This window comes from Fulmarus glacialis, unplaced genomic scaffold (genome assembly GCF_000690835.1).
Source record: "Fulmarus glacialis isolate BGI_N327 unplaced genomic scaffold, ASM69083v1 scaffold10242, whole genome shotgun sequence".
NCBI classification, from domain to species: domain Eukaryota; kingdom Metazoa; phylum Chordata; class Aves; order Procellariiformes; family Procellariidae; genus Fulmarus; species Fulmarus glacialis.
In genome coordinates, this window is record NW_009198449.1 from 525 (window position 1) to 27,808 (window position 27,284).

At 35.0% G+C, this 27,284-nt stretch overlaps 1 protein-coding gene across 1 annotated transcript in view; it reads left to right on the plus strand.

The window, feature by feature from the left end:
* Positions 1–3,134: 3,134 nt before the first annotated feature.
* LOC104073211 (neuroblastoma-amplified sequence-like) overlaps positions 3,135–27,284 on the plus strand; it is a gene marked incomplete at its 5' end in the record, with an annotated part of 45,743 nt that continues 21,593 nt past the window's right edge. The window contains 2 exons of the mRNA XM_009572906.1: positions 3,135–3,224; positions 5,498–5,693. Coding sequence (XP_009571201.1) covers positions 3,135–3,224; positions 5,498–5,693 — 286 coding nt within the window. The remainder of the gene's footprint in view (positions 3,225–5,497; positions 5,694–27,284) is intronic.

Here is a 27,284-nt window from a genome sequence, read left to right on the forward strand (position 1 = left end):
TTTATTCTCCTTTCAAGCCTTCTTTGTACTTTATTATGTTTGAGGAACTTGATTAAATATGCATCGCTTTTTCTGAAGCTGAACTGAAATCAAAATAAGCTTTTATCAGTGTAATTACACCAGACTAATACACAGGAGTTTTGAGGTGAACATTGAATCCTGTTCCGTTGTTTAAAACATGCATAAAATAGCATATAATCTGTGTGGAAGACTAATCCTTCATTAATTATATTTGTTTCTGTTAGTAGCTGCTTATTTTTAATCATTAATTATTAAGAAAAGAACAAGGCAATAATCTGTGGAAACTTGACACGATTATTTGTCTCATGAGCTGTGATCTCTTTTTAGTTTCTCTAACCATTAGGCAATAAAGGCAATATTAAGCTTAAAAAAATGCTAGCTTTCAATCTTTCTAGATTTCTTTTTAAAATACTTTCTTATTCTAGATAACTGTAACTTACTGCTTAGATTCAGCTTTCCTCCTGCTTAGTAGAATAGTACCTGTCTGTGTATCACAAACTCAAAGCTTTCTGTAAATGTTCATACATCTATGTGTTGTCTGAAACAGTGGTTTTCTGTTTTCAGAAATGCCTATTAATTTTTGGGTGTATGTTTCTTTTGGCCTGAGTTTTTTGAGGTGCTCAGAGCCTGGTTGTGATAGAAGCTGAAGACTTTCATTTCTAATTAGAGACATGAAGGGTTTTTGAAGAGCAAGTGCTAGGACTGTTCAGAACCAATCTCCAAAATTGAGGGTACCCAAAATCTAAGGTTTGTTGGTCATCCTCCTTTGATATGAAAGTTGCTTATATACACTAAAGATAGTTTAGGGTAAGTAGAGCTAGTAAACTCTCCATTTCTGTAGTCCATGTGCTATTCTTTTCTGTTTCAGATAAACATAGTTCTCTTCCTAGTCTGTAAGCTTTATAAGTATTCTTCTATTTTTCTTTAGATATGCCATGTTCATGCCCTTTGTTGATATCTTTTTATTACAAACTTAACTGAAAAAAAACCACAAAAAGCATAATAATAGAGGAAAATTTAAATCTGGCCTGTAAACAGAACATTAATGAAGTGGCTTATATCTGTCTTCACTTTGGGAACATATCTTAAAATTTCTTAGCTTTTTTGTTTTAAAACATGTTAGAAACCATCTCCTAATGCATATAGCTGCTTGCGTAAAATGATTGCTTTAATACTGCTGCTCTTTTTGCCATTTTCACACTTCTGCAGTACTGGTTTAATCTAAATGTAATTTTTTTTTTTTTTTTTCCTTAACAGACCATTCAGTTCTGTTGTGTCTCCTTTTCTGTAAAAAATACACTTTCTTTTTTTTTTCTTTTTTTTCTGAGGCTGAAATTTTTTATGTGTTTTTTGGTGAAAACAGATTTTATCTTTTGGACAGACATTAGATCTCTTCAGATGTCCAAAATCCTGGATATTTCTGTACTATATAATTTGATTGTTTCCAAATATTCTGAAGATGTTTAGGAAAATATCTAGATTTAAACTTCACTCTTCTAAAATTTATGTAGCTGCCATATGATAGTATTGGTATTAACAATGGCATTTCTATCATAGTCATATGTAACAGTATTTTTTGAGAAAAAGGCCAGTGTTACAAGCTTTCTACTCCTACTGCGAACTTATGAGTACAATATAGCAATATAAAATGCGTGTACTAAGGTTAACCGAGATTACATCACACAATAATTTATCTTGCGTCTGTTCTGAATGGAGTCACATGTTGTTTTTAAATCTAGTGGTGTTCACTGAAGTGCTGGTCATCTATTAAGATAAAAATAAAAAAGAAAAGATGAAAGTTCTGAATGCAGGAAGGCATTAAAGGTTGTAAAAATTTAGGGCTGTATGCCATATAGTATAATAATTTTTTAGGCAATATATTTATCTTACTGAAGTAATAAATGAGAAAATTATAAACACTGTCATAACTCTTGACAAAAAATTTATGAAATATTGCAGTTATTTTTACACATTACAATCAGCTATACAGTGTATTTTGGCTTTAAACAGAACAACTGGGGTAGTCTGGACATGTATTCATTTTTATTAAGAGATCATCTAGGAAGAGGCTGACATTTTTAGTAGCAGGAGAGTGTTGATATGCTGATGAACTGTAGAGAAAATACACTTTACCTCTGGATTTTTGAGTCCTCTTTAGTAAACTAACTTTGGAACTATTTGCCTTTCTTTCTTTCTTTAATGCCGCATTGACAAACGCTTAAGATAGGCAAAATTGTTGTTTTTTCTAGTTCATCCAGGCATCATTTGCCACTGCAGTGGTTTCCATGAAGAGACACTGTGCGCTTTATTGGAGTACCATTGCAAAATCCCTCCCTCTTTCAGCATCAAGTCACTTCTTAGGTTTGTTTTGCTGAAAATCTTAGCAGAAAATGTCACTTTCATTACATCAGGAGTGAAGCTTTTTTCCTACAAGAGTGATTTTTTTTTTTCTTTCCAATATTTACTACTCGTGGAAGAACATTACTGTGTAATGGAACAGCTGATGGGCCGTGTGATTCCTACACATGCATAGTCATTTGATGGGTGGCTTAATCCTCCCCTTTCCCACATGCTGTTCTTGACCACATGTTCCCTCCTTTTTAATTTTGTTGGTTCTGCTAAGCATCAACCTGGTTGACCCAACTGAAAATGAATCCAGAGGGGGTGGGAAAAGAAATCAGCTGAATCAGCAGATAGGATTCTTTTGAATCAGGTCACAGTCAAGTTTGTTTAAACCAATAGTGATACTGCAAGATGATATTTGAAAAGAAAAGATGATGACATTTATGTGTAACCTTTAATCTGTTTATTCGATATTGATGAGATCTTTAAGGTAATGAGATCATGTGTGGATATTTTGCTGACCTATTTTGTGTTAGAAGTGCTAAATTTTAACTATTCTTTTTCTTTCAAGTTTCACTGAAGTATTTTAGTTGTTTGCTTTTCTTGTTGCTCCTCACAGTACTTTGACATAAAAATAAAGGTACTAGTTAAGCAGGAAAAGTGGAAAAATGCTATATTATTGAACAATTCATGTAAATCCTACAGGTGGATAGAATTAGGTATGATATTAAGGACCATTTTTATGGTAATTTTATGTCTTTCCTTAATAGTGGAAATGGTGGCTCATCTACATCAGTGAAAGATCCACTTGGAATTCTAGAAGGCATCGTTTCTGCAGTGCATGCAAGTGTTGAGAAAGGGTAAGAACTTACTGTATGGATTCTTTGGTTAAGACTTTGAAAGATATTTCTCATGAAAGCATTGAAGGTACGATACTGAATATGGATGACTTTTCTTCATGGATATATATAATGGGTTTGCACTTAATTTTCTAAGATTATTCTGGAACAGGCCATCATTTATCAGGTTCAAAATCTGAGTCCTGACAGAAGCCTTTACTTGATCATTTGGAAGAAAGCAAGTCACTGAACTGAAAATTGAGATAACTGTGTTATGGGGATTTGAGAAAATGGTTTTTCTGCTGTGACTACGGCAGATTGTATATCTACCAGGAGTACTTCACTGCATTGTTTCAGTTTAGTAGATAAACTACAAATAATAATGACTTACTTTCAGATATCTGAATTTAGATATCTAAATTTGTCAATATTTGTAGGGTATAGTGCAGAAACAATTTCACAAATGCTGTATAATTTTTTTCTCCTCTTTTGGGGATGTCCTTATTTCAGGTCACGTAATGGTCTGTATGTCTCACGGACATTTTCCATTGCATTTCTAGTAAAGACAAGAAAAAAAAACCCAAACAGTTTTCTTTCCAGATGTACAAACTAAGAATTCATGTATGATAATAATAATAAAACCCCATACTCTCTGGTAGCCAACAAAACTAATTACACTATTGTTTGGAGGCTTCTCCACTGACATTAAATTAGTTAAATACTGGATACTGAAGTAGACTGAATTGATGTAAAAATCTACAGTAAATCTCATTTGCAATATTATAAGGTAGAATGAGAAAGTCGGTAATATTTTATTCTGAGATGCACTTTCTGGAGTCTTATTTGTATACTTCATCAACAATTGACTGCTGAAACAATAAGCTGGACTGAAAGTCATGATTACAGGAGATTGTTTACATTCATTTAAATACTTGTTCTTATTTATCTTCTTAAACCTCAGCTATTCAATTTACAAAATATGAATCTTTCCCTCAGGAAAACATATAGACATCAGGTGTGAGCTCCACAAAATTTTTGAAATATTCCAGCAGGTCCTCTTAATTCCCAAACTTCTAATTTACAGTTTGAATGCCACCTGTTCGACAGAGGCATGTCTAATTTAGCTGAAGTTCTGAGCTAACAGCATCATTCAGACAATATAAAGCCTAAGTAAAATTGAAATCCTTGTAATATGAAAACCTAAGCTGTCAATGTTTATTATTTCAGAGCTGCAAGACAGGATAAATTAGTGTTTTCTGTCTGATATCACTTTCTCGTCTCTCTTGTTAAGACAAATAAAGGAACATTAGTTATAAATCGCACTCCACCTGGAACCACTTTCTTGATTTTTTTTTTTTTTTTTTTTAAAAGAGAAAAAACGTAGCTTTAGTTTAAATCACTACTGAAAGATAGTAGAATAGCATTTACTGATCTGTTACGTGCTAGTTTATAGCCTCTAAGGGACATAACAGATTATTCTGTCTGCAACTGCTAGCTAGTTCATGGCAATCGTGTACTTTCACAATCTGTAAATGCTTTCACACAGTTAGAATGTATTCAATATAATACATTTTTTGAATCAAATTATTTAATTAAGAGTTTTTTTCTAATTAGCCAAGTCAGGAAAACCCCAAAACTTAGGTTTTTTTAATGTCTGGTTTTTTTCTTTCTGGGGATTATGGACATTCTGTAATCATTATCATACTAGAACATACAATAATCAAACTTGCTAGAGATGGTACAGAAAAAAATAAGAAATGGCTAGAGCTACAATCAGGAGAAACTAATTTGTGTATGTGGAGCGTAAAGAAGGGATTTGTAAGGAAAGAAAGAGAATATAGGACAATATGAATAAACGTCAGATATAAAAATGTTGTACTTAAAATGCAAGCAGTCAAGCTGGTTTTCTATAAAGTCAGATGGGGTGGAAGTACAGGTATCAGTCAGGACCAGACACCATAAAAAGGCTTGGATTTTCAGGTGCCGAAATCCAGCACCATTACAATACAATTGGCAATCAAGGTAGTATGTGGGAGAATATGTAACTGTATAGATGGATTTCTATGGTATTACACGGTTATTTGAAGTTCAAAAAACGTTCTTACACCACTTAGCTTTAGGCACCTGATTTAAGAGGGCTAGTTTCTCTGCAGCCTCACAGAGCCGAGCTCTTCCATTTCCAGTGTTATGTATTTGTTACGTATTGAATGTACTTGTTAACAGCTTTGAAAATACACGTAGTACTTTCATTAGGATTACCAAAGACTGTTTAACATAGTATTGTTTAATTACAGGGACAAAGTAGTTTCTTCAGATGACCTTCTGGAGTGGTTGAGACCTTTCTGTGGTGATGACTCTTTAGCAGTGAAGCCTCGCATCAGAGTATTGCAAATTCTGGAGCAAGCCTTCCGTCTCAGTGATGACGATAGCAAGCTACTTGTGTACTTCAGAACACAAGCTGTTCTCAGAGCTTGCTGGCCTGAAACAAAGGTATTAATATTGACTGCTATAAATGATAGGATAAGACTGTTTTTATACATGGATTATGTGATGAAATGCTGTTTTGCAATATATGGTTGCAATGCATCCTGTTGGTATGGGAACTAATCCTATCTTCCTTTTGAATCAGGTTTCTAATACATTATGATTCTTTGAAAAACAAAGTTATGTAAAGTTAATGTTTGGGATCAGGAGTACCTCAGCTTTTGTTTGGGATCAGGAGTAATAATACTGAACTTGATTAAACACTTATGATTTTTGTCCATGTCAAGCATTGACTTTGAAGTTTTTCTATATTCTTTCTTTTCAAATGGAAAGACTTAATTGTTAGGGAATGCATTCGGTCATGGTTAATGTGCTATTGTCTTTTAAGAGACAGCACCTAACAACTGAAAGACAATAGTTGCTTATAAACAGCTCATACCTTTAACTGCCCAAGTGATAATTTTAAGTCTTTTTCAGTGGAAAGTCAGGAAAAAAATAAAGTAAAATCGTTGCTGAAAGAAGTTACTCTTAGCTATATTTATTTGTTTCCAACTAAGAGAGACAGAGTGCTTCTAGTTCAAGTTTTCAGGTCTAAACCAGATTAACTTTTCTTCTGAATTAAAGGGTGACAAAATGCCTAACTTTCATTTTTTAAGTATATGTAAAAGTTGATCCAAGACTAATAAGGGTCATCTAGTGAATGTTCTCAGGAGTGAAAATGCTCAAGTTTGTCGAGTAGAGTATTAAAAAATCCATATATACAAAAAGGCTCTTGTTGGTTATTCATTAATATTTTAACTGCTTTATTTCATGACTCATTTTCGTGAAGTGCTTGATATCAACGTACGTATTTTTAGAGGTTCTAGATTTCTAAGTACAATGAAAATATACTAAAGGCTTAACAGGAAGAAGTAGTCTTGTCTTTTGAAGATTGTGCCGTTTTGAAATCAGATGAGTATCACTTGCTGCACGTAGAATTGTTCAGAAGCAGAGTTACTTTTCGTCCATTTTCTAAATGCTAAGACTTTATGGAACTAAAATAGAATATTTCTAATAGTTCCTCAAAAAATCCATGCACAAAACCATTTTATATTAATTTAAAACAAAAGCAGTATCTCAGTCTTGACTCAGTGTGCTAAGATCATCCAAGGGAATAATCATAATAAAAATCTTAAAAGAAAAAGAAATCTCTTGCTTTCTTTAGAAATTACTTCTTCTCTTGCATTCACAATAATACCAGCGCTTAACTCCTCAACTGCTCTTCAGGTGTCTGTCTATGATTGGATTCTTCATCTTCAGTTCAGTCCTTTGTCAATATTTGTGTTGCCTGTGACCCGCTTTCCAATCCAAAAGCATTTCAAGTCTAAAAGAGGGTTTTTTGAGAATATATAAGATAAGATCACTTTTATTTTCTTCCATAATCTGGTAAGTCAAAATGGATATAACTTTACAACATGAAACTCGCATCCATTTGCTTTTGTCTCGTGATGTTTTAGGAATTAATTGAATGCATTGCATACGCTGCTGGCTCACATGTAGCTCACTGCCCACCAGGACCCCCAAGGCCTTCTCAGCAGAGCTGTTCCCCAGCCTGGCTGTCCCCACCTGTGCTGTCCTGAGTGCAGCATGGCTGCTAGACCTCGTGCGATTCTTGTTGGTCCAATCTTCCAGCCTGTTTAGGTCTCTCCATATAATCTGTTAATAATTTGTTTCCTGAATTGGTGGATTTTTAGAATACTCCTAGTTTTGAGCAGGAAAACATACCAATTATAAGAGTCCTGTTGGAACATATTTTAAAATTATTCTAGTTTTCACGTCAGTTCAAGCTAAATGTAATAGATGAGAACCCTTTGTTTTCAATACTTTTTTTTTTGTTTTGTTTTTCATATTTTGTGCTAGGTAACTAATATGTAATTTAGACGGAAAAGTCATATTGGTTTGTCTGTTAGGTACCAGTCATTGAAATTCAGAGTTCTTCACAAATGTCCAAGAAAACAAATGAGTGATCCACTACTTAGACTATTTTTTTTTTTTCCTCTTCTAGTCAGCTGATGTCAAATGCTAGTCTACAAGTTGATATTAGAAAAAGCAAGTGATGACCTTATTTGATGATTAAGTTTGCTTATTTTGTGTATTAACAAACAGGGAAAATAGCATAATAAAATAGCATATTGAAAACTGTGTACATTTCACAATCCTTCGTGGTATGTTAGTGAAACAAGAACAGTGCAGAATTCAGTAGTTACATGACTGCTGAAGAGCAGAGAGATTTGCTTTGGCAAAGCATTAATTAAGCAAGGTTCTTGTGAAAGTTAATGCGTCAGGTGCAAAGACCTTCAAAAGCAATCCCGTTCCACAGAATGGGATGTTGAAGCACAATTTAAAAGTTTTATTAGGTTGCTGGGTAATCCTGGGTGAAGCAGGGTCAAAAAGTAGAGATGAGGAATTACATCTTTCAAACGTGTGCTCAGACTGCTATGTCAGTCTGCCTTGTCTGTAGGTATCAATTTCTCTAACATCATTACACCTTTATTTATTTGGTCATGCTTTCTCATCCAGTGAAGTAGTAAAAGCCTTGATCACATTTAAAAAAAAAAACAAAAAACAACAAAAAAACCCAAGAGGGGTGTGTGTGGATCAAATGCTGGTTTTAGCTTGTAGAGGAATGCATGTAAAGGTTTGGTTTGGGTTTGTGGTTTGTTTTTTTTTTTTTTGATGAACTTTACATTGTAACATTTCTAAAATGTATCCATTAACTTACTTCTGGATTGTTTTATCCTTTCTTGCTTGACATTTCTTACATGATTTTAGGAGATCCATCTTCTCCTTTACCATTCCTTAGTACAAAAAGGGACAGCAGATATTGTAAAGGATGAATGTGGATTTCTATTGAGTAAAGATAAGTTTAATGATATTGCAGTGTTCAATTGCCAGAAAATGTATGAAAGCCACCCTCAGTGTGTCTACTAATCCTCTTAGTCAGACTTTGCATATATCAAGGAGGGACTTAGTATTTAATTATGCTGTAGGTGCTGCAAGTAGTGGTCCCACAAATCAATGTGCTGCTGGGAAACAAGCCAGCTCTTACAAAATTAAAAATGTACTTTATAGAAGCAGCTACCTATCAAACAGTCAGAAACACAGCAATTTCCAGTTCTCTAATGATTAGTTAACAAAATTAAAAATTTAGGGGTCCTCATTTTTCAAAGACTTGAGGGTCTTTAATTCATGTTCCAATAGCATCCCACGCTGCTAGAGGGAGGAGGCATGCGTTGTTTTAATCCCCCTGATGAATTTTATCTAAGCTCTTCAGGTTCTGTAATTTTCTAGTTAACTGGTGCATGAAAAATATGGGTCAAAATACTGACTTTTTTATATGTAAAAAAATTTTGGGGGGGGTGAGGAAAACGTGGTTTAGAATGTTCATATCAAATTTTAGCTTTATCCATTTAAGATGGGAAATCCATTTGGTTTCATATAATATATAAAAATGTAGTCTGTAATGACATAGCATTGTCTCACATACGTAAGGTATCAACTAGCAGGATATGTGTACATGAATGTGTACAGAGTCGCTCAGTTCAGTGACCAGTTACAAGGCATAAGTTACAGTAATAAGAGGGTTTTGCCCCAGGAAGTTACAGCAGCACTAACAAAGCTTCTGTAGGTAAACCAAGGGTTAGTTTAAGATAAGAAGTTAATAATTGTGAAGCTTCTGTAAGACACACCTTGTCTTAAAAGGATTGTTTAATTATTATGCAAATGCAAAATGTAATTACTGTTTGTATGCCACTTAAATGCAAATAGCTTTGTCATTTAGAGAAGGTAATCTCATTTAGCCTTTCCCCTCATATTGTTATATTATGTTTTTTTCATGATCTTGGGGTATACAGAGCTGCTGAGGGCTAAGCATTTTTGAAAATTGGAAGGGATATCTAAAATGAATTTAAGATTGTAAATTTAGGCACCTTTCTTATTTTGGGGTTGTTTTCCCTAAAGTTTAACTTTGAAAAATTGCCAGATTAATTTCTATTTGTGTTGTGTATATCCCCCATATATTTGCCCTTCCTTCATATAGGCAATTTATGTATGCCATGTGCAAGTTTTGTGTCTCAGCAACCTTAGTAATGTCGACGTTAACATAATGACTATCTGAGAACTTGGCTATGGCTGTCAAGCCTCCATTGCTCTTTTATCCCTCTTCCCCCCGTATATGAAAAATGTCTATCTGTTTACATACAACCTCATAAAGAAAGGTTTCAATGGGAATAATTCAGTGTCCTGTGATTTTCAACTTTTTCCCATTACCTGTACTTGTGTCAGCTACGTCTAAACCTAAGTTTGGAAAGCAGAATGAGATTTAAGAATTCCCAAGTCATTTTGCTGAAGTAATTTATCAGATAACAATGACCTGTATTTAGCTTGATCTGGCAAAATATAGGTGAAGGAGCTGTATCTGTTTAATTCTCAGCCATCTTTTATTTATGAAACATGCTTAATTAGAAGAAAGGTTTATGGTCCTATCACCTTTAAGTAAATTTGTTACAATGTTGTTTATAATTCTAGAGACATTGTTTCTTTACTGGTAATGCATAAAAATTAAGTTTAAGAAATTTAATTTAAGTTTTAATTAATATTTTGAAACACTAATTTCCGTTCCTTGAAGATGCAATTTATCCATATGAGAACGTGTGAAATGTATTTTTTCTGGGAACATAAATTGTAGCGTGCATGATTAATTAAATACTTTTAAGATGCAAATGAAATATTTTCCATTAACTACGCAAGTAAAACGGATAAGACAAAATGGAGAGAGAAGCAGTATAGCTGGAGTGAACATGACTGTTTCGAATGCGAGCCCTGTGTACCGCAGTATTTTGTGGCTAGCAGCAGTTGCTTCAGAGGAAGATAGGAGTGCTCTGGAGTGGATTCATGGGGGATAATTCACTTCCTGTAATAGGTCTTTTGTAATGAAGGTATAGGCGGAGAACGGTTTAAACCTTGCATATTCTGCTTCTATCTCAGTTTCAGAAAAATTAAGAGCTCATTAGTGATGTATTCAGAGTTCTATTACTATGTTGCAAAGCAATTGGTGGATGAACTGTGATTCAACCTTGGGTGTCTCTTGCCAGATGCTTGGCGTTGGTGCACCATACAGCATTGAGTGCAAAACATGTTGAAACTTTGTAGAAGGTTGTTTTTTTTTTTTTAACTTCTTTATGTGATTTGGTATATGGTGATGTTCTATGTTTTATAGTATAGCAAAATCCAGAACATCGAAGTCTCTGCTCTGTTTTATGTACTTCATCACTTTTTTCCTTGTTCTGTTGTTTACTGAATCTAAGTAAACAATTCCAGTCTTGTTACCTCATCCGCAGTGTTATCTATGTCTGTAACTATTCTTCCCTTTACCTCAGAGCCTACTGTGATGTGCAGTATACCTCCTGAAAGGAGATAATTGGAGAACTGAATGTGATGTCCTTGTGGAAATTAACAGTCCGTACTTATGCATCCCAACACCTTGATTGCTCTCTTGACTTCAGTGGTACATTAACCAGAGGTCTTTGAATTTCATTCAGTGAGGCTCAGGTTCATGTTTTGTCTTGATGAAGCTAATTTAGCATATTTTAAAATGTGGTGGCTTTACCATTGTTACGTTTTATTTGCCATCATATGGTCATTCACTTAGCTTAGATTTTTTTTTTTTTAAGTCAATTGGAAGTTTCTTTCTACAGTGTCCTTGACGAACATAAGCTAGCTCATTTGTGTGCAGTATTATCTATTCAATGCTTGCAGTCCTCCAAAAACATCATCTAATTTATATAAGCAAAGAAGCAGTCATAAAATCATGAGAAATTCTACTTTTTATCTTTACCATCTGATAATAAAATGGTTTTTTTGTTTGTGTTTTTTGTTTTTGTTCCTGTTAGCAGATCAAGTTCTTCGGTAGTTTCTAGTCAGGGATGTTGTTAAAAGCCTTTTGAAAATATAAACTGTTCAGGCATTATTTTGTTAATATCTTAAATGAGTATTTTGTATTAAGAACTGTGACGTTCAGTTGATGCTATGCTTTTTTCCAAACAGTCTTATCTTATTCCATCAATCATCTTGCTAGCTGACACTTTTTATTTAGAGGTCTGTAAACTCAGTGTCTTCTGAGGACCCCCTCTCAGGTATTCTTAAAATAGTTCTTACTTATAGTAATTTCTGATAGTTCATGTTGATTGAGAGAGTGAGGGGTTTTTTCTACATTGTTGCTATTATTACATAAGGACTCGGCTATCATGGCTGTGACTGCTAGGACTTTGACTACATCAAATCAAAAAGAAAACCACCAATTGCAGTGCTTACATAATGCCATTTAGTATGACAGTGGCATGATGCTGCCTACCTTCTTCTGAGCAACAAAGCTGCTCATTTATTTCAATTTTTACAGCTTAAATAAATATTACTTAAAATTGGAGTCAACATCAACAACCTGTTGTTCCTAAAAGAGTGTATCGTGGTTTATTGTGGGTTGTTCTTTTTAAAAATGCATCTTTTACTTTGTCAGTTTAGCCTATCTGCAGGATAACATTTTGGAAAGATGAATTTTGACAAGTTTTCATTTACAGGAAAACAGCTTTTAAAGTCATTTTTCCTCTATTAGCAAGAATTGCAGACTTTGATTATCAAGACACCAGTTGTACATACAGTTGAATACTAGGAGCTTGTGCACACACTGCTTCTTGATGGTAGTGATGATCAGAAAAGGTAAATTGAAGAGCCACTTGTACGAGGTATGGGGGGAAACTGCTTATTTAACAGTTCAAAGTTAAAAGTAATTTTTAAGGATTAAAATCTTGTTATTTCCAAGCTGCATCTTCCAACACCCTTTTCTGTTCTAAATGTAGGGTATCTATATTATACATAGATTATGAAATATGAAAAAGTGATTAGTAGGTGGCACATACAAGTAAAATGACTTAGGTGGTTTTAAGTCCCTTGTGTTGCACAGATGTTAGTTTTAGCCATGATTTACATAAATCCAAATTTTTACCTGTTAACTGACACCTAGTCAATATACATCTTAAATTACATGTATGTTAATCTTCTTTCAGTTTTAGCTAGTTAGTTATATAAATCTTTCAAATGCGTAATTTTTTCTTTATTTGCCCTTATCTCTGTATTAATATCTATGTACAGTCTTCAGAGCTTTTCTTTGTGCTGAAATGTATTTGCAGATTAGGACATTGTCTCCTACAGAATACAAATGAATGGATTTTACTTTCTGCATGAGTAATGCATTTTTATGCATTAGGCGATGTATTTGCGTTTATTGAATCCACATGCATTTCTTAGTGTTAGTGAGCTGCATATCAAGCAGATAAGGAATTAAAAAATATATAAATCAGTTCAGAAGAAAAAAGTTTTTGGTTGTTTCTACAAGATAGGCACTAAACATGTGTCTGAGCCTTTGTTTGATTCATCACCAGTAGGCTTCTGGTTGATTTGTTTTTAAACTTGAATCGCATAACTTGCTTATCCTGTTCACTGGCTTCAGTTGGAGCAGGATTTGACCTGTGATATTATGCATATCCCTTTAGTATCTGTGTGCAGCAGGCTTTCATATGTGGTCAGCACTCATATTCATAGTAATTTTTAATACGTGAAGCCCAGCTTTGGGGGAAAGTGCAAGAAAACGTGACCTCAGAGTTCTCCCTCCTTTGGGGTAGAAGGTAGGGGTTGTGAACACAGTTTGTCATGCAAAACTCTTGACTTCAGTTTTAATTTTTTATTAATTGTTCTGAGATTGTTGTTTTGATAGCAGACACTTCTTTCTGGTCTATCAGGCAGTGGCTGTTTTTCCAAAGTTTAGGTCATAGCAGCCCACGTTCTCCTTGTGAGTTCAGGACTTGGAATATAGTCCACCAAGAACTCCTGTCTGCTTGTTGGTCTTAAACTCAGATGGAGGGGAGATGTGAGGCCTTTGCATTGCTGTCTCAGGTTATATTCCCCCTAGTAATGGAAATCAATAGTATTTTGAATGTGGTGGGTTTTTTAAGTGGAGAACATGGGTTGAACTGCATCATAACATACAGATTTACTGATATTCCTTAATAAAGTTGTGGCTTTTTATTATTTGGGATAAATCCATAGGCATGGCTTCAGTAATGCTTCTTTCAACGAAGGGAATTTAATCTGCAACGTTGGTCCAGGCTCCAAACCAGATGGTGTTTTTCTTACAATGTTTTTTCGTAAAATAGAACTAAATTCCATCATTGTACGGGGGCATTTGTGAGCCCGGTAGAACAGTTTTTAAAAAGTCACCATCTCTCAGCTTTGACTTACTACTATGTAATATATTTCCATTTACTAAGATCCAAAATGGATTGAAAGAAGGAGTATCCACATGTGAACTTGGGCAGATGGAAAAAGTAAGATTAAAAAGTCTCATTTAAAACTGACAGGTTCCTCTGCCATGAGGGGAATATATTTGGAATATATTTCTGAGAAGGTAAAACTCATCTGTGCTAAAGGAAAGATGGATTTCTCATATGACACACATTGGCATACAAAATTTTTTTAATGTAACTTAGTTCATAGGAAAGCTTTGAACTTGCCAGGTTTACAATTTAGTTGTGTGTATGTCCTCTTCAAATTGTACTTTTCTTATCCAACAGTGGTGTGAGTAAACTAATAATTTTATAATCTAAACCACAGCTTTCCATGGGTTTTCTGAAAAGTAAAAGTTCTTATTGGCTTTCCAAAAAATAGGAAGTAAGTGCAGTACTAAGACTGAATGCTGAGTAAGGAAGCTGAGGCAGTATATGTCAGTGCCTCGCAGCAGTCATTTAGCAGTATTTGTTTTTCTAGGAAATCTTCCGAATTTAATTCTAAAACATTGTGAATATTTAAAGTACATAAAACCTAGTGCTGTATAAATGTGTTCTTTAAATTATATTTCTTAATTACCTTTAACTCTGTACATGGCAGTATGGTGCTAGGACATAGAGTGAAAAGTACTGTATCACATTATTGTTTAAACTTCAAAATTTCGATAAATACTGGGGAAGGAACTTAAGGATATATTAAGTTTGAGGTGAAGTCTGTAAAACATATCTTTGAGAAGCAACTTTTGCTTGATCTCATTGACTCCTGTTCAGCTACCTTGGAGAGTACACATTTCACACACTGAAAATGGTGAGCTTGCTTGAGTCCCTGTGTTCCCTCAATTCCACTTGGAAACAACATATAACAAAATATTGTGGGCCCAGTGTTTTTGTAATGTAAATTTTAATTATTGTGTGAGTATATAAAAATGTCAATGCTGGTTCAGCTCAGCGTCCAATCCAGTCCAGTGTTCTGTGACCAACAGTGGCCAAAAAACAGACATGGAAAGAAGAATAGGAAAAGGAAAAGTATATACGAAATTTACTCCAGTATCGTCCTCATCTCTGAGTAGTCAGAGGGCTTTAATTAGGAATAGGAACTGGCAACAACTCTGTATAGACAAGCTGTAAACTCAAGTGTTACCATGGCAAGATCTAGTAAGTGGAGTCTTGATAAAGTCAAATTAAGAAGAGTTACCTTTTGAGTGATAGGTGTGACTAATTTACCAGAAAGATATTAAACTTGTTTACTTGGTTACACTTTAAACTTGTTTACTTAAGTCAAAAAACTAATTCTATTGGGAAGCATTCTAGCTCAAACAGAAGTTATGATTTTAGTGCAAAATTATTGCATAAAATTGTACATAGAGATATGTAGATTATCAATAATGGCCTCCTCCATAAGATATTTCAATATGTGCTTGTGGTTTTGCTTTGTTTCACAAGTATGTAATGTGTCTAACATCAAGGTTGATGGGATGTCTAGCATCTTGAAACAGTTTGAAGAGAATTAAATAAATAATATCCTTTAAAAGCTCCTAATCTTATCTTTGCAGGGTCAGTAACTACACATTTCCAGAAACAGTTGTTCACTTTTGCAGTTTATTTTTACTGGTGATTTTTCACATTTGTGTTCATATTGTGAGTAATTAACTTTTAAATACCTATTTAACTTAGTTTGTAATTTTATATGTCTTTTGTAACAAGCTTTTAGCTTTGCAGCCTTGTACTGGAAATAGGTTTCAGTAACTGCTTGTGCAGACTTTTCAGTAGCCATACAGATACCAGTAGAATAGGGAATGACGGACTACAGGTTGACCCACAAGATGGGAAGATTAAATTCTTCAGTGACCAACCCTGTCTGACCTTTTTGTGTAGGAAAGGCAGTATTTTCTTTGCTGATTTACCTAATCAGATTGTAAACTCCTTAAGACAAGAGTGTTGTATTTTTGTGCTGTGAACAGCACACCAAGATGGCATTTACAGAAATTCTATCAAATTGTTATTAATCTTTTCAGTCATTGCTTATAAACCATGTTAAGCCCTGCCTAATGAGTGGATGCAAGTTTTAGCATCAGCATTCCCTATCTCGAAGCTGAATAAAATCTTTCATGTCAGATCTGCCTATTATTTTAAAATGCAGTATGGATGAATTCTCTACCACTAGAGCTTGGGAGTGGGGAAGATAAATAAAAACATAGTGCATTTTACAAGGGAGTCCTGACAAATTGAGAATGTATCATAGCAATAAGGGACTACTCAAATGCCTGCTTAGTGTTTCTGTTTTCAATGCCGTATTAATTCAAATCTATGCTGCAGTGAGGAACATGAACATATTTTGAAATATTTACATTTACAATCTGGTGGACGTAATAAAAAGAATTTTATAATCATGTAAATCAGTAGGGTTTTGGTTGCAGCTCTTGGAAACCACAAATGTCTCTGCCTTTAATACAGGGAGTTGGTTTTAAGCACAGATATAGCTTTTCTCAATAAACAAGCAATTATAATGAAGCAAAATATTTTTCTGATTTCTGCATCTTAATTCTTTGGCTACAAACACCCTTACCAATTATTTCCTTAGAACATTAGTAGTGAACAAAATCTGTTAATGAAAACCATGGCTCTGCCATGTTTACAGGGAGTAAAACTGTAATTTGCAAAACAGATTTCATTGGGCAGAAGGAGGTAGGGGTCTGCCTGCATTACTTCTCCTGCTCACCATTCTTATATGTAAATAGGCAGCATTTTGTACTTTATCTCAGGGGAAGGAGAGGATTGGATTGGCTAGATCTTTTTATTGGCTTTTCCGTTTCTTAAACAAAACTCTCTCTAGGTTATCAGCCAAGTTGGTCAGCACCAGATTCTCAAATTATTTAGCTTTAGCAATAAAGCATTTACAGCTCTATCAGGTGTCTCTGTCCTTTAGGATTAGGAGAACATTATATAGTGGATATCTATGCCTCAGGGACACAATTTAGATACATAAACATTCCGCTGTTGCTGTCAATAGTGATTTTAAACTAACTTCACTTCCAAAAGTGAGATGAGGTACTGAACTAAACAACTGATCCTGCAGACTGCCATGCCAAAGGTTTTCTTTACCAGTCATGTATTTCGTCCACAGTTTTATTTAACCTTAACATTCTTCAAGTGTATCATCTTATAATTTTTATAGAATACTAGGCTTCTAAAAGCTACAGAACAAACTTTTGAGGGAACTTTTTGTGTTTGGACTCCTTCATGTGTGTCACATGTGATGAGTATCTATAAAGCAATAATAAATCTATGGAACAAGATGATGAGTCAAAACTTTGTGCATTGAAAGCGGATAAAGTATATTGAGTGGTTTCAACATTTTGGGCATCTAATAGGATCTAATCTGTGAGGGAAGAGAATGATGTACGTCTTTGAAAGATTTTATCATCAGGCAGAACAGTTTGGGGTTTTATTTGAGTAGGGATTTTAAGTGCATTAAGTTTTTATTTCAGCACTGGATATAAAGAACATGCCTTCCAAGTTTGCTCAGGATGGCTAAAGTCAGATAAAGGGTATGTTTGTGCTCAGATAATGTACTGTTGAAGAGATTACAAGTATCTCGACCAACTGCCAGATTCTTCTTATCATTTATACTTTAGCAGTAAAAGCACCCATACCCGTATAGTTCACATGTTTTTTTATATAAAACCGAATGTTTTAAAAAGCTTGCAGGAATCTTGTCTGATGTAACTTCCTACTAGCCAAATGATGTCAAAACAGAGATATTTTGGCCAAATGTTTGATAAATAAGTGGACTCAGCAATAAATTTTTCAGCAGTGTTTTAGTTTTCTTAAGATTTGCAAGTTACAGCAAATTCACAACTTTCCCTTTAAGAGGATGTGTGATTGAACATATGCTATGTTAAGTCTCTGCTACTGGTAAGCAGACCATAACTACTTGAGGAAAAATAGCTGTTTTGATGGCTAAAATCATGTAATTCAATGAGGTGTATTATGTGGCTATACTCAAAGACATGCAAAATAATAGGTAAAAAGAAAATCTGACTTTTGTCTTCTGGCATACCATAGCTGCTACATGTTGTAGCAGCTGTTTGCAATCCCATTCAGAAATGTGGTTAATTTTCTGTCTTCGTCAATATTTGAGAAAAGTGGACTGATTTTTGCCTTTATTAAGCAGTGATAATATGGGATGAGTCAGAACTCCTTTATGGACCATTCTAAGCACTGCTAATTAATAACAGGAGAAACTGGGAAAAGATGTAAAAGCAAAATGCTCAGGAGGAGAACATACGATTGAGAGGAGTTTGCACTGGTTCAGATAGCTGGTAGTATCTAATGCAGTTTTAAGCAACACTCAGTGCTGTTTGTGCAGCCTGTATTTTGCTTTGTTAATTTCCTCTGTATTTTTTTTAAGGAACATTAGCATATCCAGATGTTTGCATATTCTTGATTTTAAACATATGTAGTCCCTCGTTGATAATGAAATTGTGTATTTTAACAGTTTAACATAAGATTTGGTTTTACTTAATTTGTATTTTTTTTTATAATCTATCATGAGTATCATTTATAAAATTAATTCCTCTAATTGACTTTCCCATTGTGGTAAATATTTGTGCAGCCTTTTATTTTAATGAAAAAAATGAAGCCAGCTGTGTTCTACTGCCAAAGAGAAGGCATGAAACAAGGGAAAATCAAGACAGAATTGAGCAAATCTGTTGTTAAAACTGAAAGTCCTTGCTTTCCTTTTCCTTGCTTTTGTTTTTTTCTTTTTTCATATTCCTTTGGGATCATCTGAAGTTCAAGCAAACTCCTTACTACCTTGCTATAGGTCTCATTATTCTGTTTAGTGACAGATTCTTCTTTACATGCACTTGTGCTATCAGGGCTCCGAACTGTTCATGGCAGGTTATCTTTGCATAGCCTTTGAGTATTTTAGAAGGATGTTTTTGGTTTTTGTTTTAAAAAAAAAAAAAAAAAGAAGGGTGGGAAAGCTTAGTTATAGTATCCCATTACCATGGTTTAAAGATGATCATACTGGTAAAAATGCAGTGCCTTGTTGCATTACAACATTGAGAGTCATCTGAATAGATCATTCAGAGCCCTACAAAGACAGTGTTCAGTTAAAAGTGGAATTTTTAATCTTTGCTGTGTTATTACAAAACAACAGGCTTAACTAACCATGGTAACTTCATCTCAGCTAGCTTTCATGTCTGTTAAGATGAAATTTCTACCTTTTAAGACAGAACGTGCTCTGTTTGTGCTGCGTGAGGTCGCTGCTTCCTCACCATGCTCTTCCTCAGCCTTGGAAAGAGGAGACGGTATAGAGGAAAACCTGTGTTCTCTGTGTGTGTGTGTGTGTATATATATACACACACACATACACACACACATATACATACGCACACATATATATATGTATAGTAAATGTAAATTTAAAAAAGCCTCATTCCAATGTGCTGCTCCAAAGTATTGCTTTCTTGTAGCAAGGAACTATCACTTTTTTCCTGGATTGATTGTAACTTCTGTTTCTGGAGAATTATAAGGAAAGAATTAGAGAGAGGGCAAGGTATCTTGTTATTCAAACTATAAAGCAGTGTGGAAGCTATTTAAGGCAAGTGCCTTAATTTACTTCATAGCAGATAATATTGCTACTTTACTGATATTTAATTTACAATGCTCTCTTTGTTTTATAGGAATAATAGTACCTTGAAATGAAGATTTTACGTGTTCTATTGTTGTCTGTGTTTCTGGTACATAGTGTTGATCTTCTGCTCGTTAGGATTTTTCTAGTGATGCTAGTGGGGAAATAGTGCATAGATTTCAATCATCTTCATTGTGTAAGGGCATATACACATAAGTTAAATACAGCTGCTTCTCAGAAGGTACAATTTTAGACTTTGTGCAATCTTATTTAAACAGTGGGACTACTTATCAACATGTAATGTGAAGTGTAGACACAATCTTTGCAGAATCAGTGTGTATTTGATGATGCTTTCAACTCAAGAGTACTTTTGAAAAATATTCCTGATACAGTTGACTGTGTGACCATTGTCACACACAGTCAGGCATTCTTGGTGTTAAAGCATGGTTTTACATCTGAATCTTGGCTTTTCTTTTTCAAAAAAAAGTTATTTTAATAACCACATTGTCACAGGAGTGAAATAATGCTTAAAACATACTTGATACACAGATATATGTGGAGTATAGGGACGACTGATAGATGCAGCAGAAGCATAAGATACATTGGAGAAGGGAAAATAGCTAGGACTTAAAAGATGGAGGGGTGAGGAGTTTAAGGTAGGATAACACTAGTCATTTTTTTGAAAGTAATCATACTTGTCATCTACCCATCAATACTTAGGTATTTTCCATTTGTTGCTCTTTCATTATCCTTCCATTTCCTCTATCCTTAGTGCTGCATTTTTAGATCACCACATGCACTCTTAAAAGTATGCATAGTTATACGCTATGTCGCTACTTTCTAATCTCACCTGTTTCACAGGAGATGGAAGTGACATGCATTTAAAGTGTCATATAAAAAGTGAATTTTCAATAGTTTTCTTAAAAACTATAAATAAATAACACTGTAGAAAGTTTACTTTATTTTTATTACTCTTAGTGGGAAATGTAAGTGACTTGAAAAAGGCCATTGTAGAAAGAAATACTGCAGAAATGCACACCATACTGAAGAATAGAAAGTTAATTTTTCTGATTTACTTTGATCGTATTAATATGTGTTTTGTTATGAGCAATCATGTTGCAAGGATCCAGCTGTTCAAAATACAACATCATAATGTTAGATTAATTAACTTCATTAAAAAAATGTAAACCCGAGCCTGTAAAGATGCATTATTAGACAGAATTATTGGAATTCAGTTCATGTTGAGTAGAATCATAGAACCATAGAATCATTTAGGTTAGAAAAGACCTTTAAGATCATCGAGTCCAACCATTAACCTTACACTACCAAGTCCACCACTAAACCATGTCCCTAAGTGCCAGGTCTACACGTCTTTTAAATACCTCAAGGGATGGTGACTCCACCACTTCCAATGGGTGACTCCACCCATTGGAACAGGGCAGCCTGTTCCAATGCTTGACAACCCTTTCGGTGAAGACATTTTTCCTAATATCCAATCTAAATCAGAATAGGATGTCTGATCTGCTCTTATCTACTGTCTGCTACTAATGGCTCAATTTCTGTGACAGCTTTTCTCACCTATTAATACTATCTGTGCCCTTTCTTGACATTTTTAGAGTTATCATTAGAAAGATCTGAACATTTAGCCTGTGTTTTGAAGTAACATGCTGTTTGTGCAAATATACTAAAATGTACTCAATGGACCATCCAGAATGCTACTTACTTTGTTTAAATATTTAAAGAGCTAGTTGTCTGAAAAAGGAGTTTGGGGACAGATGAAGCAATGTGAGAGCTTCTGTTGTCTAGATAGTACATAATTTGCCAAAATGCTAAGTATTTTTGATCCTTAGAAGTTAACATGTCTTATGTCCCTTTTACACTTTCCTGTTCTTCTCCCTTGTCTTTTCAGCCTTGTGATTTAAATATTGAAGATTATAATATTTTATATTAACAAGTATAGATGGAATTTAGTTATGTTACAAGTGGGTAACTGATGTCTGCTATGTGACATTTGCAGCACAGAAAAGTATTTTAAATGGACAGATCTCAGAAACATTTCATCACTATCTAAAATGTTTTAGTATATGGTGCTTTCAGATGTACCCTGGAGACAGAAGTGAACAGTTTTTCAACACTAAATATTTTAAAGTCACAAATTATGTAGGCAGCTCAATAAATACATCAGTAATTTTTGTTTTCCAACCTCTTTTGAAAAATTTGCCCTTGATGTATCAGAGTCGCTTTGAAAAGATGGGAATGCGATCTTTAATCTTTTAGAGTAGCTGTAGAACTAAGGAAAACTTTGCCCATGTTTGATGTCTTAGAACTACTTGGGCTGAAACAGAAAAGTTAACAGTTAGTGCTGTGTATCTTCAGCGGAATTATAAGATGAAACTGAAGTGTTTGATATCCTGGAACTTTTTGAACTTTGGAAGAAAAAATTCTGTGTTAGAATGTGTTAATAATGCAGAGGAAGCTACCTTATTATTGTAACAAATTATTTTTAAACTCCAAGAACTTTTGTATGTCAGGTAGACAGCGAATAGCTATTCCACTTGTGAAAGCCCTTCTAGTGCGATAGCCAAACTTTTAAACAGAAGCTGCTTCTCATTTAGTAGCAAGTTGGTTCTCATTTATAGCAACCTTCCTTCAACAGTCAGACCTTTTAGCTTGTACTTTTTTACCATGCAAACTGCAAGCAGTAATTATCTGTAAAAGAACCTGTCATCAACTGAAGTGAGTGCAAGTCCTGGCAGAAGCTGCAGGTTTTAAACTTAGATGGACATTTTTCCTGAGATAGAGTTGTCTGGTGGCTGTCTGATGGGGTGTGGAGTTTTGTTTTTCTTAGGTTCAAACACCTCTACAGAGAAATATTACAGTACTTGTCAGCAGATTTTCTTCACTGGGTAAATTAATTTAGAATCATGTTTCAGGGCTCTTTCCTGTGGGAGAAAAGATTAGATGCTGTGAATTCAGATAAAACTATTAAATTTTCATAGGTGAGTAAGAGTAATATATATTAGGGAAGAACTAGACATGCCCATTCTTTAAAAATATGTATATATGTGTGTGTATATATGTCTATATATTGAGAAAAGGAAATTTAAGGAATTTTTGGTTGTTTGAAGAACACAGAGATAAGATCCTCTGAACTGATCAATGAATGTACTTGTGTGGGGTTACATTGTTTTAAGAACGTACACCTAAGTCATTCCCCAACTTCTATGTGCTCTCCTGTTTTGTTTGCATGTAATTGAAAATGAGAGGTAAGAAAATGGGTTTCTGGGAATACTACGCTCACAGTGTTCCTGCATTGTTTTACAACAGTGATATCCTTGACAGATAGTTTTTTTGATTGCTTTTAAATCATTGATTTCTAAAAAAAAAAAAATCTGTTGGTTCCCCCCCACCCCCAGGTAATGATAACAGATGTTGAAAATGAAGAAAAAAGGTATGATCTCTTCCTGGGACTTCTGGAATCTAGTCACAGTCTGTCTGAGTTTCAGCACTTGGTTTTACTCCTTCAAGCTTGGCCACCGATGGACAAGAGCAACAGGTGAGCATTTCTTCAAATAATCATGTAACAAAAAAGTTCCAAGTCTTCTTGCTTGATAATATCATGCAATTTTCAGTCAATGAATTCAAACATGGCTAAGAGGAGTATGACTGTTGGAAAGGGTCATACTGGGAAAAATAAATCGTTCATTTAAAGCAGAATTGAATCAATCAATTTCTTGTAAAAAACTGTATATACATATGTAGTATGAATCATGGAGGAGGCAGAAAACAATTTTGTTGCCTGAACTGTTGCACAGGAGGGTTTTCTATCTACTTGAATTTAAAATTAGTATTTTGCTCTTATTTTTGGCAGTATGTACAAAATCCATAAAAAGGAATAGAAAGTTCTGACTGTTTTTTCCATTCAAAGTTACACTTTGCAGAAAAACCCTTGAAAGTTAATGGTCAGATGTCTGTGGCAGACAGTCTGCAGGAGGTCTATGAGGGTAATGGTACCAAGTACTTCTCTTTTCTAGATCCTCTACCCATTATTTCTGTCTCTGAATAAAGTATCCAAAGTAAAGAATATATAGTAGGAAAGACATATCCTAGCCCAACAATTTAAAGTGAAAATAATTATTTAAAACTTTGGCATTGCACCCATCAGAATAGGTATTTATTGAAACTTAATTTGGAACACCTTTACGTTATTTTTTTACCAATTCTTTGGTTTTTGTCTATGACTTTCTCAACACATTTAAAGGTAAAAATTTTAGCTGTTCTATTCTATAACTGATGATCACTTCTAAGATATAAGGCTTCATATAATCTTCTGTTATGAGGCAAAAGTCACATATCTTTCAAGAAGAGCAGTAATATTAATAAATTTTTGGCTAGCGAGTACAACGTGCCATGTTTTATCTGATGGTAGTTAGGTTAAAGACATTAAATAATGCTTCCGTTGCATTACTTTGGGGTATTGATTACAACCTGTTTTAACCTGGGGACTACAGTCCCCAAAGTGTTTACGTGCATTGATTTGTCAGGAAAGTTAAGGCTTATCTTTTTATGAAAAGTAACTCTTTTGTGTACTTGTAAAGAACTGGTCCATTAGAAGGTAATCTGTAAGGGTTATTCACCTTCAAGCCTGCAGTTTGTTTGCAATTTCTGGATGAGCATTAACCTAAATTCTTTATGACAGTTTTGTGAGCCAAAAATTGTCTTCAGTGCATTAAGGAGTACAAGGACTGCTGTGTGATCTGTCACAATCTCATATTCAACTTTCCTTTTTAGTTTTGTTTTAATTGTAATTGAAAATTGGATGCCTCATAGTGTGTGGGAGTTGTCAAACTTTGTTTAAGGTAGTGTTCAGATTAGAAAAAAAAAAAGTTTTAAACTTACGGAACTTATGGTCAAGTGAAATACTGCTGCAATTGGCAAAATTCTTTTTCCTTGGGTTGAGCAGAAAGACTAAAGATTTTGTGAAAGGAGAACACTTCTTATATATAGTTCTTGTCTACTGCTCTGTAAAATTGTTTAATTTTGTCTCCCACTTGGTGTTCTGTTCCTTCAGGCTGACTTCCTAAAATGAAGAAGAAAAAACAAAATAATGATTAAATGTGATTTTTAGTCACAACTAACATTGGATTAAATTTCAGAGGTGGGATACCTCTTAGTTCCAAGATCGGTGAAGTCTGAAAATTTGGGCAAAATACTATGATCACCTGTATCATAACTCATTTAGGGTCTAAAGTAGTTAGTATAGCTCCTAGGCATTTTAGTCACAATTTTGACATAAATCAATTTGGCTAAGATAAGAGGCAAGAGAACAGGGTAAATTAATTCACAACCTTATACGTGATTCTGTGATTTTCATGTATTTAGCAATAGCTGAGGTCAGAAAGGATCTCTGGAGATGTCTACTCCACCCCCCCTGCTCAAAGCAGGGTCAGCTAGAGCAGGCTGCTCAAGGCCATTGCCTTGAGTTTTGAATATCTCCAAGATTGGAGACTCCACAACTACAACGAAGAGGTTTCTCTTACGTTTTGGTAAAATGTACTGTTTCTATTTGTGCCCATTGCCTCTTGTGCTATCATTGGGCATCACTGAGAAGAGTCAAACTCCCTCTTCAATATCAATTTATACAATTGATAAAATTTCCCCAAGCCTTGTCTTTTCCAGGCTGAACTAGTCCCACCTCTCTCATCTCTCTCAGCCTCTGCTCGTGGGACAGATACTCCAATCCCTTCATCATCTTTGTGGCACTTGCCTGGACTCACTTCAGTATGTCCATGTAACTTTTGTACTGGGGAGCCCAGAACTGGACTCAGCGCTCCAGTTGTCTCACCAGTGCTGAGTAGAGAGGAAGGATCACCTCCCTCACCCTGCTGGCAACACTCTTCCTGATGCAAGCCAGCATGCTGTTGCCTTTCTTTGCTGCGAGGGTGCATTGCTTACTCATGGTCACCTTGTCTATCAGGACCCCAGGTCCTTTTCCGCCAATCTCCTTCCCAGCTGGTTGGCTCTCAGTCTGTCCTGATGGTTATTCCTTCCCAGGTAGGGGGTGGACTTTGGATTTCCCATTGCTGAGTGTCATGTGGTTGATCTCTGCCCATTCCTCCAGCGTCTTAAGGTACCACTGAATGGCAGCACTGGTGTATCAGCCTCTCTCTCCCAGTTTTGTATCATCTGCAAACTTCCTGAGAGCGCACTCTGTCTGATGTTCATCCTGGTCCACAATGAAGATGTTAGAGTATTGGCCTCAGTATAGACCCTTGGGGTCCACCAATGGTCACTGCTCACGCTGGACTTTGTGCCACTGGTCACAACTAATTGAGCTTGGCAGTTTTCCAATTTTCAGTCTGCTTCACTGTCCACTTATCTAGCCCATACTTCATCAGTTTGTCAATGAGGATGTTGTGGGAGACAGTGTAGAAAGCCTTGCTGAATGAATTAAAGGTACATAATATCAGCTATCATCCACCAAGCCAGTCATTTCATCATAGAAGAGCATCAGGTTGGTGAGGCGTGATTTCCCCTTTTTAAGTCCATGCTGACTATTCTCAGTTCACTTCTTGTCCTTCATTTGCTTGGAAATGTTTCCAGGAGGATTTGCTTCATCTTCCCAGGAACTGAGGTGAGGCTGACCAGCCTGTGTCTTGAGACTTTATGCTAAGAACAAAATCTAAATTTTATCCTGTGATTAGATTTTTTTTTTTTTTTTTTTTTAATTTAATAATTTCTGTTGTTACAAAAACTTCAGTGTCTCTCTTCACTGCTTTGACTTTGCCGGGAGGCTTTGGAAAGCCTTCAGGAGAAATTGTCCCCTTCTCTTTCTCCAGTAATAGCCACTTATACTGGTTTCACGAAGAACCTCTGACTCTTTTGATTCCCAAATACGATCTACAGTGCAGACTCCCAACTAGTTTTCCGAAGCTCAGCACTAAATTGACAGTCATTATCTCCAGGGAAATAAAGAGTGGTTCAGATTTGCCAGAATTTCTTGAGTTTGCCTGAAACTCTAGACAACCAAAAAATGGAAAAAAAAAATTAATTAGCAGAGCAAGCAATTGTGTTCATAGTATAGGAAACAATTTTTTTGTTTTTAGTTTTTGGCTTTTTTTTTTTTTTTTTAAAAGAGTGGTGGGCACAGGGCATGGTTGCCACCATTGTTTCATTCTTCAGTTCTCTCTGCTAGCTTGAAGGGTGGGAAAAATCATCTAGTCTGTTCTCTTCCCTGCCATAGCAGTGTTTTGCCTGGGGAGAAGACAATTGAGGCTGCATCTTGAAAGGTGACAGAGATGTAGTTGTTCTGCTTCCTTCCCTCCTTTTTTCTTGGTTCTTTTCTCAGTAGGAATGTTGCATCTCTGGTTTCTTTTATTATTTATTTATGAGTAAGTCAATGACGGTTCAGTTTTTCCTTCCCTACTAAGACTTGTCCTGATAGAAAAATATATCAAAAGGGGGTGTTTTCACTCCCTGAGGTCTTTCTGTGTTTTTATTCCCATTGCTTTCCTTTTATTATCGCTTTTGTTTCCGTTACTAACAATACTTGCAAGACTGATTAAGTTCTTTATAAATCCTGTG